Source organism: Cornus florida, unplaced genomic scaffold (genome assembly GCF_030987335.1).
Source record: "Cornus florida cultivar Cherokee Brave unplaced genomic scaffold, ASM3098733v1 CherokeeBrave_3.0.0_Hap2_Chr11, whole genome shotgun sequence".
Taxonomy (NCBI): Eukaryota; Viridiplantae; Streptophyta; class Magnoliopsida; order Cornales; family Cornaceae; genus Cornus; species Cornus florida.
In genome coordinates, this window is record NW_026775581.1 from 35,520,416 (window position 1) to 35,535,463 (window position 15,048).

At 38.7% G+C, this 15,048-nt stretch overlaps 1 protein-coding gene and 1 pseudogene across 1 annotated transcript in view; both read left to right on the top strand.

The window, feature by feature from the left end:
• LOC132283914 (uncharacterized) overlaps positions 1-1,313 on the top strand; it is a 52,512-nt gene extending 51,199 nt beyond the window's left edge. The window contains exon 10 of the mRNA XM_059785954.1: positions 995-1,313. Coding sequence (XP_059641937.1) covers positions 995-1,148 — 154 coding nt within the window. The 3' untranslated portion in view covers positions 1,149-1,313. The remainder of the gene's footprint in view (positions 1-994) is intronic.
• Positions 1,314-14,583: 13,270 nt separating this feature from the next.
• Positions 14,584-14,682, top strand: LOC132287420 (small nucleolar RNA R71; annotated as a pseudogene).
• The last annotated feature ends 366 nt before the right edge of the window (positions 14,683-15,048 follow it).

Consider the following 15,048-nt stretch of genomic DNA (forward strand, 5'->3'; position numbering starts at 1 on the left):
GGATTGCTGGGTTTTGATGTTGGGTCTGTTTGCGGTTCAGTGGGTTATGCCCAGCTCTTCCAGAGGCTTGGTTGAGGCTTGGAGAGGTTGTATACTGGGGGCCTCAAGCTCATGATTTTTGGACGGTTACGCCTTTGTGCGTCTAGTGGCGTTTATGGCTAGAAAAAAATAGGAAATCTTTTGAAGGAAAGGAGACTCCCCATTGGTGCGCTGAAGTTCCTCAATTATTAGCACTCTTTTTTGTAGGGTTCTAGGGAGAAATTGTAAATCCTTACGGGAGATAGTTGATTTTTAGAGGCCCTATTTGGCTTTGTGTAGTTTTTGAGGGATGCGTTCCCCTTTTGAACGCTTTTTAATACAATCTTATTTATTAAAAAAGAAAAAGAAAAAAGAAAAGCTTATTCATTTTGTGCAGTTTGATAAAATTATAAATATTGAGCACCGGAAATTTTAAGATTTGAAATTTTAAGTTCCAATCATAAATTGAGATATTTTTAAAACTTTTGAATTTACAAATGTTAACTGTTCAATGATGAGTGATATATCTCACTTAAAATTTTACTCCTTTTTAATGACATTCTTTGAAGTGGTATCTATGGTGTTATAAAATGCATTTAATTGAATGAGTACTTAATTTATTTAGATTTAGTATTCAACTGAGTTAGTTGATAAAAGCTGGCTGAATATCACTCGTAGCCTCTCTCCTTTAGTTCTATTAAATGTGAATTAGTTGATAATGCTAGAAGCTTTGCAACTCCATTTATAATGCTCGAGTCTGGAGAGAGTACTATTACGTTGGCGGCTGCAGTCTCAGCTTAAAGCTATGTGCTAATATTTTCCTAATTGTTAACTTAAAATGTGGAGACACAGAACTACGGAATGTTGCTCATGGTGGAGAATTGTTGCCAGTAGGTTATACGGGTTGGCTTGTACAGTTGTGTATTTTGGTATTCTTTTTCCGGGCTTACCAAGTTATGTTCAATGTGTTTCCCAGGTCGAAAAAGTTATGGCTTGATGGATTCCTCAAGCTGAACTCAGTCCTAACTGCGAAAGAGTTGTCAGATCTCCAAGAAGTGATGCGGGATAAAGAACTAAACCTGAGGACGGATATTTACGAGATCTTATTGCAGGATGAGAAATTTTCATAAAGTAGTCACTTTGTCATATGTAACTGTAATAGTTTTCTTTGTGCTTACTTCCCAGGTTGCGAATATTCTGTTACTCATCTTGTATACAACAAATGACCTGAGGCAAAAAAAATTGTATATTACTTGGATGATATTTCATGGAAGCAAATTTTTTTTTTAGTATCAGGAATATCATCTACCTACCTGTGATCTGCGAGCTGTGTAGTGCGATAAATTCATAACTAGCATCCCAGCCCTGTGATGATTGAATATAAAAGAAATATGGCGAGTACATAAAAATTGATGGTAATTACAAGATCTGTTTTTGGTATTTGTAGTTAATTGGTAATTGGTGGTTTATGAAGTAATTGAAGTGTTTTTAAATCTGTATTTATTTCTTGCCTCAACCTTATAAGGGATTAATTAATGTTCTCTTTTATTTATGAAATATTCTCTCCTCACAATAATTCCCATAATCCTCTCTTCAAGAGACTAGAACTCTTGACCTTACACTCTGAAAGAGGAGAGCAGTTTTTAGTGATTATTTTTGTAATGTTGGCTAGCAAGAAACAGACTCTTGAATAATTTACTGGGAAAAGAAGTGGAGGATTGCTAAATCTATGAAATTGAGCACTTTGGAGAACCTACTCTTTGGGATAAGCTGCCATTGCCTCTTGCTAAAAATTGGGTGGAGAGAGTGATCCTACAGACTTGGCCTTGGGTTGAATTTTCTTCCATCGTTTCAACAAATTAACAATAACAATTAACACTATCAATCCTAATAGGACGAGCATGACACATGCTATCAAGTGTTTCTAAGTGGAATTGCAATAGATAAGGTAGATAAGGTATAACACACGGTTTAGGTTCCAATCCAAGTGTAATAAAAAATGACAGTGAACACTAAACACAACTATCAAAGTGTTTTCAATTATATGTTTGAAAGCACCAAATCCGTGGTTTGGATTTGGGATATTTCTTCCAATCCCAAACCTAAAGCACAAATTTGATGCTACCAAATGCAAAATAATCTCAAAGCACTTCTCTATAATCTCAACCCACTTCTCATAATCAAATGGATCTATAGCACTAGTAAATTCAATATTGAAAAATATATGCTTCATATGGCATTTAAGATTAAATAGAAATCACCCTAATATGCTTATGAGACTATGAACAAACCAACTAACTATTAATTAAATATTTCACTTAGAATATTTAATTGAGCATGCAAATTAAAGTAACTAAATAATATACTATATCCTTGAGACAAATTTACACCCCGCATGGTGTTGGACGTTTCCATCAGTAAAAAGTTAAATCTTACTGAAAGTCCATGCCCACTCTCCACAGAGAGTACCAAACGAGAGGCGGTGGTGCGTGTTGTTCAATTAGGTCAAGCCCAACCAAAACTAAGTCCATCCCACCACAACATTTTGGTTGTGAGCTTCCTTTCCCACACTTCTATATAAATAGACATAAAAAATTTCATTAGATTCCAATGTGGGATAAGCTTTTTGTAACGGCCAGGTGCTTCGCGATCCAATCCAAAAGTCTAAGTTATTAGGTGGGGCTAATACCTAACCCATATATACCTTTTCACTTCCCCACCATATATACCAGGTGCTTCACGATTCAATCCAAAAGTCTAAGCTATTAGGTGGGGCTAACACCTAATCCATATATACCTTTTCACCTAACACCTAACCCATATATATCCGGATCCGATGTGAGACAAGTTTCCCTTATAACTCTCCCCCACCTGAACTTGCAACGCCCTCGTTGCCGCCGGGCTGCCTTGCTTACTCGGGGTGGCATACTCGGACACCTCCAAACCGGGAATTTAGCGTGACACTGGATCAAGAAATGGGTCTAACTCTGATACCAATTGTAACGGGCCAGGTGGTTCGCGATCAGACCTAAAAGGTTAAACTATTAGGTAGGGCTAAACACGCAACCCATAAATACATGTTCACTTCTCCATCTAGATCCAATGAGGGACAAGTTTCCCTTGTAACACCTTTCCAATTACTCATTTGTTTCATTTTAAGCTTTTCAATTATCTCACTTTGGGACACAATTTCTCATTCACCCGGAAATAGGTTTGAACAAATAAATATACCATGATCATCTACTCACGAAGAGGAACTAGTTTCCTACAATTAACAACCCACAATCTCTCATCTCTTTAGTAAGAGTAGACTTAAAATCTTGTCCTGCATCAGGATTCGACATTTCAAGTGTTTCCTCTAACTAACCAACTCACGACCGGCGACCGACATACCTACCATGTCATTTGCCTTTACTAGCTCTATAGATCCTATTTTCAGGAAGAAATGATATTATTATTAATATTACTTAAAGAGTATGGCAGGAAAGTAGATAATGAATACGTATCATACCCAATGACCTAGCTATCACTTAAGTTCTATCCTCATATCACCTACTTCTATCCTTAATATCATTTTTTCAGGTAACTCTTAAGCCTAGGCTATGATATCGAACTATCACACCCTCAAATTTAAAAATAGAAAACTCTAGTCCCATGTTTAAATTTAGGGCATAACATACATAGAACATCCACAATAACATTAAATAAAATCAACTCTTCAACCAATAACTCCATTAATCTAAAACAAATCCATAAAATTAACGTCAAATCTGACTTAAAATTAAGTATTTCAACATAAAACATAAAACACCAATAATAACATTAAATAAAATCAACTCTTCAACCAATAATTCTATTAATAAAAGCAACGCCATCTAAATCTCACATAAAGTTAAGTATTTTCACATAATTAAGTACATTATTCTAAAATATAATATTCTAATTTTTTGAAATATTATAAATATTTCCCCTATTTTTAATTTTATATTCATTAGAATAATTTAAAACATTATTTTAATTCAGTTGGAACAGAGAGTGGGCCCATGCCACAACCTACCTCAGCTCTTGTAGATATTGTCTGCTTTGCACACTCTTCTCCCTGTGCTCACGATTTTCCTCAAAATGTATCTACACAGTTAGAAGGAGTCCACAGATATAACTGCCAACAAATAATCTTCCCAGGCGATGTGGAATGTCACAATCACCCCCTTTTTGGGACCAGCGTCCTTGTTGGGCTCTTGTTCCTTATAGGATAGTGCACACCTCCCCATTTTTTTTTGAATTAGGGATGACTTTGATACCATTTGTAACAACTCGCCCCGCTTTATGTAGATATTGTCCGCTTTGCATACTCTCTGATAAGTGCCGAATATTGCATATTCAAGCACCCTTATTTGCATTAATTAAGTCCATTAGTTGATTATGCTGTATATATTAGCTTTATTTGCATACTTTTGTCTATTTTCAGGTTGGTTCCCTAAAGGAAGTTAAAAGTGACGCTTTGATAAGTTTTTGAAGATCAAAGTACTTCGTTGCTGGGGACCGTCATGTTGGCCAAGCCAAGTGATCCATGGAACTCATGACGCTCTATGCACAAAGTTCTAGGAAGAAGAATTGCGTCAACAGTCTGCGCCTAGAGAAGTTCAAGAGAAAAATCTAGTGAGGCCGAGGCACCACGGGCGCCCGCCTAAATGACTAGATTCTTCGACAAAGCCACGGGCGCCCGCCAATCTGTAGAGAGTTGCTCACCCACTCCATGATTTAGCTCATCTTATCCCCTTTGACCCAATGGGTGGTTCTCTAATCTTCTAGGGTTGAGAGGCCACAAAATTAAGGGTAGTTAGGAGGCTATCTTAATGGATATAAGGCATGTATGGTTGCAAGAAAAAGATATCTCACATTTTTGCAAGTTTTAGATAGAGAAATATTGTGAGTTTAGAGGGTTTGTGTGTCTTGGAGCTCCTAGGTGCGAAAATGGAGGGTGAGACCACTTCTTCTACTTCCTCCCTTGCATCCATGGGTAACTAACTCCCTATCTAGGGAGGTGATGAAGCCCTCTCTAGTAAGCATGTTCTAGTTTTGTTTATTTTGGGGCAAATGATGTGTATATGTGGTTATTTCATAATCTAGAGTTTACACTTGATGTAATGAACCTAAATTCTTATAAATGATTATGTTGAATCTATTATCTTGTCTTAGATCATATTTTCTCATGATTGTATGGCTTGCATTTTTATAGTGACAATGGAAATGAGATTATGAAATGGTTTTAATGGCATGTTGTTGGAGAACTTTGATAGTCCATGGCTTAGGTCCTTTCTTTGATGGTCTATTGGCTGGTGTCATGCCGTACCACCATCAAGCTTGATGAGTGTGCATTTAGGCGAGGGCCAAGAGTTTGACATTTATAGAAGCCACTACTACCTTTCACTAAAATTATAGCTAGGGCAAGTAGAGATCGTCCCAAGAGACTGTGAGGATCGAGCAATGTCGTGGAATCACAATTAGGGCTAGTAGGTCGAGTGATCAAACAATTGGTTGGTTGGTTGATTAAAGAGCAACTAGATGAAGCTAAATGATAGCAGAAGAAATGCAATTAAGAGTAAGTAAGAAAGAGAGAGATCTTGGGGTTTAGAGATCACCACTAAGCGATGCATTTCTATATCATTGACAAGTGATTAATGAGGGCAAATGGTGTGTTGCAATATTGGTGTGTGTGTGTTTGGTTGATTCAACAAGCAAGGATGACTAGTTAAGCATGTATTGTCTAAATATCATGTGAATGGCACAATATATCTAAGCAATGGAGCATATATTGTCTAAACAACATATGAAAGACACAATAAATCAAAACAAGTCATTAATCCTTTCATTAAGCTCACAATCCAAATACAACACAAGGATAGAGACATATGCTACTTGCATTCAAAAGCTTGGATCATCAAACAACAAGCATAGATTGTCCTCCCATTTAACACTACACTACGACTACACTACATCTACACTACTAGCATGAAAATAAATTAGGGGAGAGGCACAATCAAGGTATAAGCATGAACCACCAAGAGAATCACAAGAGCATTCCTTTAAGTACTATGTTTTGACAATCTCCAAATTTATAGCATCAATACACATAGACATGCATCAATAACACAAAATCTAGAGACAAGCACATGAACATCTATTCTAGCATACATAGACATATGGATAGAATGAAATGATCAATTGGAAGCATTAAACAACATAAATCATAGAATAAACAAGATCTATATATATCAAAGTGTCAAAACATCAATTACAACACTAATCTCTTAATAATACACAAGATTAAGATATAGAAAGCATGCTTGGGGCTAACTCTAGCCCCAAGAGGATGTCTAGCTACTCATGGTGATGATGCTCTAACCCTCAAGGGCTAATTCCATGGTTGAAATCTGCTCCTTGTTGATGAAGAACTCTAATGGTGTCTCTAGCCTCCTCCTCCTCTAAGCTTGCTTTCCAAGAGATGATATGAAAATAAATGTTGGCTCCCTTTGTAAAAAGCAATCCTTATCCTTATATAGGTAGGTCAAAATGACACCCAAAATGAGCTGGGGTCGTGCACACAATATTCCCTAATGATTGGATAAAGGACAACTTTCAATGAGATGGAATTTTAACTTTTTCGCACTGGAGGAAGTTCGATTGATCGAACCTTGAACTTGGATCGATCGAAAGTAAGTGAGATCGATCGAACTTAGGCTGGATCGATCCAACTGGCTAAGTTTTTTGGAAAAAGACAAATCCGAGATATTTATGGGAGATATTTATGGGAAAAGGACAAAAGTGGTTAGTGGGTGGTACGGCTGTGGATAGGATCAATCATTTGAATAAGGACAAAAGTGTTTGATAGATCGAAGGATGGTGTTGGATCGATTGAACTTTTGGAACTTTATGCTTTTGGGTCAAGGCTTGGATCTATCTTGAAGTGCTGAGATCGATCATTATTCGATCGATCGAACCTTGAACTTGGATCGATCGAACTTTGCTGATTGTCACCTTTGGCTTCATTTGCTTCCTTCTTTCTCCACTTTGCTCCTTTCTTTGTTTAATTCTAGAATTTCTTCAATTAAGCTCTTATTTGGCTGAGTTAGCTTATTTTCGCGATAAGTGCCTGAAAAAGGAAATAATACGAAATCAATCTAAAATGGTAAAGTAAGATAGATAAAGGTACTAGAATGCCTAAGCTTAAGGGATTTAAATACGCACTTTTCAGCGCTCATCACACCCCCAAACTTAAATATTGCTAGTCCCTAACAATGAACTAAAAAGTAAAAGAATGAAATAAACAACTATACAAGTATGAACTAGAAAACAATAAATGGATAACACCACTTTCGTAGGGAACACGATTGCACTTAGCACATGCAACAAGCCTTTTAAACCCCTAGGTTACCCCTAGTGGAAGAGTGAAGTCTCGTGAGGGTTTCCAGAAATAGTACCCATAAACATTAAGCTCATTCTTTCAAAAGAGGCACCAATATTACAAACAAGCATTGGGAGAAAACTACCTCAAGTATGCAATTTTTCAAACATTTCCAAGCAATCTCTCAAAATTTCAACATCAAGCAAGCAAGTATGGTCCTCCACACATCAAGAAAATGATCATGCAAATCAAAACAACTCTACAATCCTTTTGAGTGAACCGGCATCAAATGTGTTGCTAACTAAGCCAATTAAAGAATTAATCACATCTTTACCCTCAAACTAGTACACAAATCTAGTACCGATCATCAAGACAAAAAGTGAACCTTTTATTAAAGTTTATTGTTCTAGGTGCGCTTATTTTTTTCACTCGATTATTATTATTTTTTTTATTATTGAGGATCAAAGATGGAAGTATAGTGCAATGTGTTGATCTATTAAGCTTTCTACCGATTCATGAGGTCGAGCGTTAGGTCAATGACTCCCAAACCAGACGGCTTTAGGGCATTAGGCATTCAAATACCCCTACGGACTTACAAGCTCAAATCAACTAGGCTACAAATCAAGACAACAACCATCTAATCATTTCCTACTTCTCGCCTTTTAGGAGAAGTCCTCACTTTTTTTATTGCTTTTTTTTTTTTTTTTAATTCAATTATTAACCTAGAATTTGGGCCTTCCACCTTTCGGCGCGAGAAGTTCAGTGCTTGATGAGACTAGAATCCCGGCTACTTATTTAAAAGGGGTTGTTATCCACCTTTATCAAGAATGAAAGCTTTTAATGCACTATTAGCTCAATTGGGATATAACCAATTCAATAATCAACAAAGCATGTACCCCACAAATAAATGCTAGTGTGCGCTGGTGCTAGTGTAGAAGACTAGAGTGAATCTCAAAACAATCACAAAATCAAGATGATGTGGACCACAAGTGCAAGCATGATATCAATTTTTCAAAAAATTTACTCCTAAATGGCATTCATAAGGCATACAAGGAGTATTGGACTCTCAAGTCAAGCAATTTTTAAATTTTAAGCAATATAGTCCTCAAAAGATCAAAATCATAGCTAGATATGGACCATAGAAATATCCCTCAAATACACAAGTCATGCTCAAAATTTGAATTTAAAACTAACACTGTATAGTACCATCCCCCCTCCCCAAACCTAAATAGCACAATGTCCTCAATGTACAAAGAGAACAAAGGAAAGAGTATACCAGTGCAACTAAGCAAGAATGATCGGGACTGAAGTATCCGAAGTGGGTGGCATTGCCCCCCCCCCCCCCCAAACTTGGGATGAACTGTGGTCCTGAAAATTGGCACTTAAATAAACTTATCAGATAACAAAATGGGATAATCAGTGCACAATGGACATGCAAGTGTAAATGGGATAAACAGATAAAGAAATGAGAGAGGTATAAGGGTGGTCCTAGAAATTGGGTAGCACTCTCTCACTGAAGTCACTGTGATGCACCTGATGGAGTCAAACATACAGATATGAGAACACAATCATATGACATCCATAGCAAAAATAGACATATATAAAATGGATAAAGTGCAGGTACAACAAAAATATCAAAGCCGACAGACCGGCTGTAAAAAGAATACAGTGACAATAGTAAAGTATCAAAAGGAGAAAGGGATCATAAGATAGAAAGACTGGGAGTTCAGAAGGATGAGGTAGGACAAGCAGGTCTGGCTCCGCGGATGTCTCTGGATAAATTTTTGAACATGGTCGCGACATCCGTGCGGAAGGCAGCAAAGTCAGCTCTGTGGGCTATGAGGTCAGCTCGGATGGAAACAACAGCATCCTCAAGCGTCTGCAGACGTACTCTAAAGTTGGGGGTCATATCTGGAGTCTTAGGCATAGATGAATCAGAAGAAAGTCCCTGAGTCTGCTCCTGCTGATGAATGGGCGACCTGGTTAAAGAGTCCTGCTCTGCATCGTCTGCAGGGCGCTCTAAGTCTATGTCTAAACGCTCGGTAGCTGGATCGACTGGTGCGTAGTCCACTGCGGGATGTGCTACTACTGCCTCTGCTGGTGCCTCTGCTTGTGCCTAGGCCTGGGCCTGTACCTGTGCCTCCTCCAGCTCCAACTCTGCTGCAGCCAGTACTGCGTGGTCCTGTAACCTGGTAATAAGGGAGTGGTAGGTCTTGTTCCAGTCCTTCTTGAGGTAGTGACAGGAACCTGTCTCGGGGTGCTCCAGAGGATGGATAGGGTAGCGCTGGTCGATGAGGATCTGGGTGATGAAGTGGTTGAAAGGAAGAGACTTAGCCCGTCCGGGCATCTCCTTGCTGATGTACTCGTCATACAGCTTCCTTATCACGCTCCAGATGAGCGCGGGAAAGGACACCCAGTGCCTGGTGTAGAAAGAGTAAAGGGCTGTCAGATAATCGCCCATCCTCTGAATCTTGTGCCCCGCCATGTATATATTCCGGTAAAGAACGGAATCAGTAAACCATAGGTCGTCAGGAAAGAATGTCCGGGTGGCGAAAGTCTCGCCACTGGCATGGTGACCTATGAGGAAAACTGCCATGTTGGCATATGAAGGCCTGAATAGCCTCAGATATGTGTCCTGAAGCTCTGGGGGACATCTGTGTTGATAGCGGTAAGAGCGGGCTAAAGTGTCCACTATAATGGTGATCGGATAGCCATCGATAGAAGTGACCATCTCGGCTGTGGTATGCGGCGAACAATCGAACCAGCCGTAGGTAGACCGGCTCTATAACGGGGGTAAGAATAGCAGCCAGGCCCCTCTGAATAATATCCTAGTAGGCGGATCGAGTCGGCACCGATCGAGAGAAGAAGGCCGTGTCAAACTCTGACTCATGGTGGAGTGTCATATGCGCATATCGAGGCGTGGGTCTATCACGCCGCAGATGAGCTGGCTGAGGTGGTATATATAAATGCTCAGCTCCAGTCTGCGGTGGAGATGGTGATGGAGTGAAAGCAGGATGAGCTGCAGAAGTGGATGGTATGTGGTCATCCTCAGGCTCATGAGATGGTGACTGAGGCGGGGTAGCCTGTGCTGGCTCCCGCTGTGCATAAGAGGGCTCTGCTGGCTCCTCTGGCCGTGGCCTAGTATGTCAGGTGTGCCCGTGTTGCCTGTTGGCAACGGTCTTCCTCTTTACCATGGCCTGCAAAAAGAAAAAGAAAAACTTGCAATGGGAGTTAGTGCCATAATAAGAAATTTAAAAGCACGAAATAGAATCATGTATGTCAAGTAAAATAGACAAAACAAATATGAAATGAATCTATGCAAGTGGTAGAATATGAAACATGCTAAACAATGTAAGTATGAAATACATCCAATGTGGAATATCACAGGCATTGGGCATAGATATGATAGCATGAACATAAGATATGATGAATGAAGTGTATGTGTGAGATCTGTGAAGTTCTATCGATCATAAAAAGGAGTGAGATCGATCACAAAAGTTGGATCGATCGAAAGTAAGTGAGATCGATCTCACTACTTCGATCGATTGGAGACATGAGTTCGATCGATCTCTCAAGATCGATCTGAGATACAAGTTCGATCGATCAAACTGTGCGACGCTGAAAACTCAAAGGTCACAGATCTGTGACCTTGGAAGCATGGGGCCCACACGATCATGTTCGTGGGCTAAACAACACAACAAATCAACAAATCCATCACAAATCGAGGCCCATACTCCAACAAATCTAAACAAATCTCAAAATATCTACAAAACATACACACGCATATACACATATATATATAATGCTTCGAAGGCTCATCAATGGCGGATTCATCCATCTAAGCAACCTAAATCGAATATGCAAATCATTGAACCATCAAATCGAACATCAAATCTCAAAGTGAATCTCGGTTCTTAACTTGAACAAGTGAGAGAAATGGATGCAAAGAAGGAAAGATGGAATCCGAGATGAGAGAGAGATGTGAAGCTTGGAAACTCGCCGAAAAGCTTCGCTGGAGATGGTGAAGTGGTTGGACAGTGATGGCGACGAAGAGAGGTTAGGGTTTTGAGGATGAGGGTGAGTAAGATCGATCTTTGCAATCGATCGTGCAAACCCTCGGTTCTATTTTTAAAAACATTCCAGACAGAGTTCGATCGATTGAACTTAACTGTGATCGATCGAATTTTGATAAACTCTCTTCAAAGTTTTTTTTTGAATAAACACTAATAATTAAAAATTAATTAAGATATTTTGGGATTTTTGAAAACTTTTTGAAAAATAAAATAAAATATAATAAAATAAAATGAATATGCAAATGCAAATATTTTTGAATTTTTTGGAAATTTGAAAAGTCAAAACAGAGTTAAAATAATGAAATGAAGACTGAGATCGATCGATACAAGAGTTCGATCGATCAGACAGAAAGCAAAAATATGCAGGTTTTTGGCTCAGAAAATTGGCTAAGTGTTGGAACATGAGATCGATCGAATTGGGAAGTTGGATCGATCGAAGAACTTTCAGATCGATCTTGGAATGTTTCGAACGATCAGACAGAGAGCTGAAATATGCAGGTTGATGCAGGCTCAAAATTTTTCTAAGTGTTGAGTCATGAGATCGATCGAACTTCGAAGTTGGATTGATCAAAGGTCTCTTGATTGATCTTGGAGTTGGTTCGAACGATGGGACGGAGAGGTGATTTGGATGCAGGTTTTTGCAGGTCGAAAAATTTTCTAAGTGTTGGATGCAGAATGGAGTTCGATTGATCGAACTATGCAGAATGCTCAATAATGACATGAAAGCTTATGCAGTCCTCCCCAAAGTTCCTTGAAATGCATATGAACCAAAAACAAGTATTTAGACTTCGCAAGAAATGAAATCAAAGATAGAAATGGGGGAGGAATAGGGTTTTGACACCCTACGAATGCTTTTGCTAGTCTTTAACGTCTCTAGCAAGACATTGGGCTCTTTTAGCCCGGATCAAAGATCTTATAATGCGTCCCCTCCTTGTTGGGGTGATAGATGCTTTGAACTCCTCCCAACAAATGGTTCTTTGAAGAACTTGTTGGATTAAGCTCAAAAGAAATCTTTGGTCCCTTGTCTATGCAATTATAACCTTTGGGCTTCCATGCCATTTCAAAGCAAGAGTTTGGAATAAGACTTTTAGAATGAAAGGTTGAAGATGATCCTTTGGAAGTTTTGGTTTTATACAAAAGCTCATTTCCTTGACATTAAAGATCATGACATTCATCTACAACATTAACTTCTTCTTCATATTTGTCAAATGAATTGGGTGTGGGATTAAAGATATTCAACTTCACCTTTATGTGACCAAATGAGATCTTTATTATCCCCGTCCTACAATTGATGTTGGCATTAGCGGTTGCCAAGAAAGGACGGCCAAGGATAACGGGAATTTGACTCTTAGGATTAGGAACCGGTTCCGTGTCTATGACAACGAAATCAACCGGGAAGAAGAATTTGTCAATCTTTATCAAAACATCCTCAATTATACCCCTAGGCTTCTTAATGGATCGGTCGGCAAGTTGCAAAACTACTGACGTTGGTTTCAATTTACCTAAGCCCAATTTGATATAAACCGAGTATGGAAGAAGGTTAACACTTGCTCTTAAGTCAAGAAGCGCCCGATTAATGATATGATCACCAATAATGCATGATGTAGTGAGTGAACTGGGGTCCTTAAACTTTGGAAGAGTGTTATGTTGCAAAATTGAGCTTACTTGCTCGGTTAAAACCACTTTTCTTGGTGCTCGGCTCTTGTTCTTCCGCTTTTGGGTGCACAAGTCTTTCAAGAATTTGGCATAAGCCGGAATTTGCTTGATTGCATCTAATAGTGGAAGATTAACTTTCACTTGCCTAAATATTTCCATGATTTCATTGGTTTTTGCCTTTTGGTTTTCTTTTGAAATGGATCCTTTTAAGGCATCCGGAAATGGAACCTTTGGTTCAAACACTTTTTCAAAATTCTCTTTTGAACTCTCTTTAACACAAGAAGTTTTCAAATGATTTTTCAATAAAACCTTTTCAACATCATTTTTCAAAACTTCTTTTTTAAACACATCTTTCAAGACTTTCTTATTTACAAGGTTATGTAGATGCAATGAAGGAGGAATGGGATGTGAAACGGGACGGGTGACAACTTGAGGTTGTACCGATTCACACTTTTCGTTGGACATTCCAACTTGATTATCCACAATCCTACCACTCCGCAAGGTAGTCACTGCATTAACATGTTCAATGGTGTGGCCTTTCGACGAGGAATGTGTTTCCACAGCATATTGTTGCTTAGGTGGGGCATTTATAGGCATCTTTCCCTTCTCTCTCGCATTGAGAGTGCTTGTTATTTGCCCTACTTTGGTTTCTAGCTTCGTAATAGATTGAGAGTAAGAATGAAACAATTGAGTGTTAGCCTCTAAAGTGCCCAAAGCATTCAAAACTTTCTCTTCAAAGGCGGGACTTCTAGTATTACCTTGGGAATAAGATTGGTTAGGAAAATGAGAATTAGCAAATTGATTCCCTTGTGATTGATAGGGTCTATAACCTTGGAATCCTTGGTTTTGAAGTGGAGGTGGAATGTACTTCCCTTGAAAACCGCATTGGGAAGGGTTTGACTCCTCTCCTTGGTTTTTTCAAGAGAAATTCGGATGATTCCTCCAACTTGGATTATAATGAGTACCATAAGGATTGTTCCCTTGGTTCACAAAAACCGCATTGACTTGTTCATTAGGTTCACTTTGCACTTGTCCGTGAGGACAATGAGAAGTAAAATGAAGAACACTAGAACAAGTCAACATGTTTCATTTGATGCGCGATGAGAATGGTTAGGGAAGGAAGATATTTGGTTCGCCGAGTTTTGGTTAATCAAAAATTGATCAAACCTTTGAGATAAAGACTTCATTTCGGCGGCTATTTTATTTGAATGGTCAACTTGATGTAAGCCAACACTCTTCCTACCTTGTGAATTTCTACCATTCTTGGATGATAGTGTTCTATGTAAAGAATTTTCACTCATGCTCTCATAGAGACGTCACACGTCATCTTCATGCCTATCAATGTATGAGCCACCCATGGAAGAATCAACCATACCCTTATAGTTGTCCGATAAGCTTTCAAAGAAGTATTGAACTAATTTTCATTTGGGCATGTCATGATGTGGACACTTCCTTAGCAATTCATTGAAGCGTTCCCATGCCTCATGAAACGTTTCTCTATCCCCATGTGAAAATTCTTGAATTGAGGTTCTCATAGCATTGGTCTTAGAAACTGGATAGTACTTCTTCAAGAACTCTTGTTGTATTTCTGCCCAAGAAGTGATTGAAAAAGGCCTAAGATTGTTAAACCAATACTTTGCCTTATCTTTTAAGGTGAATGGAAAAAGTTTGAGTCTTAAAACCTCTTCCGGTATGTCCGAATATTTTACGGTGGAACATACTTCAAGAAACTCATCCAAATGCTTGTAAGGTTCTTCACTTAGAAGTCCATGATAGTTAGGAAGCATTTGAATGGTTTGTGGCTTAATTTCATAACGATGTGCTCTAAATAGAGGCAATTGGATGCAGGTAGGTGCATTATACTCATTAGGCACATAATGGTCTCTTAAAGCAAGA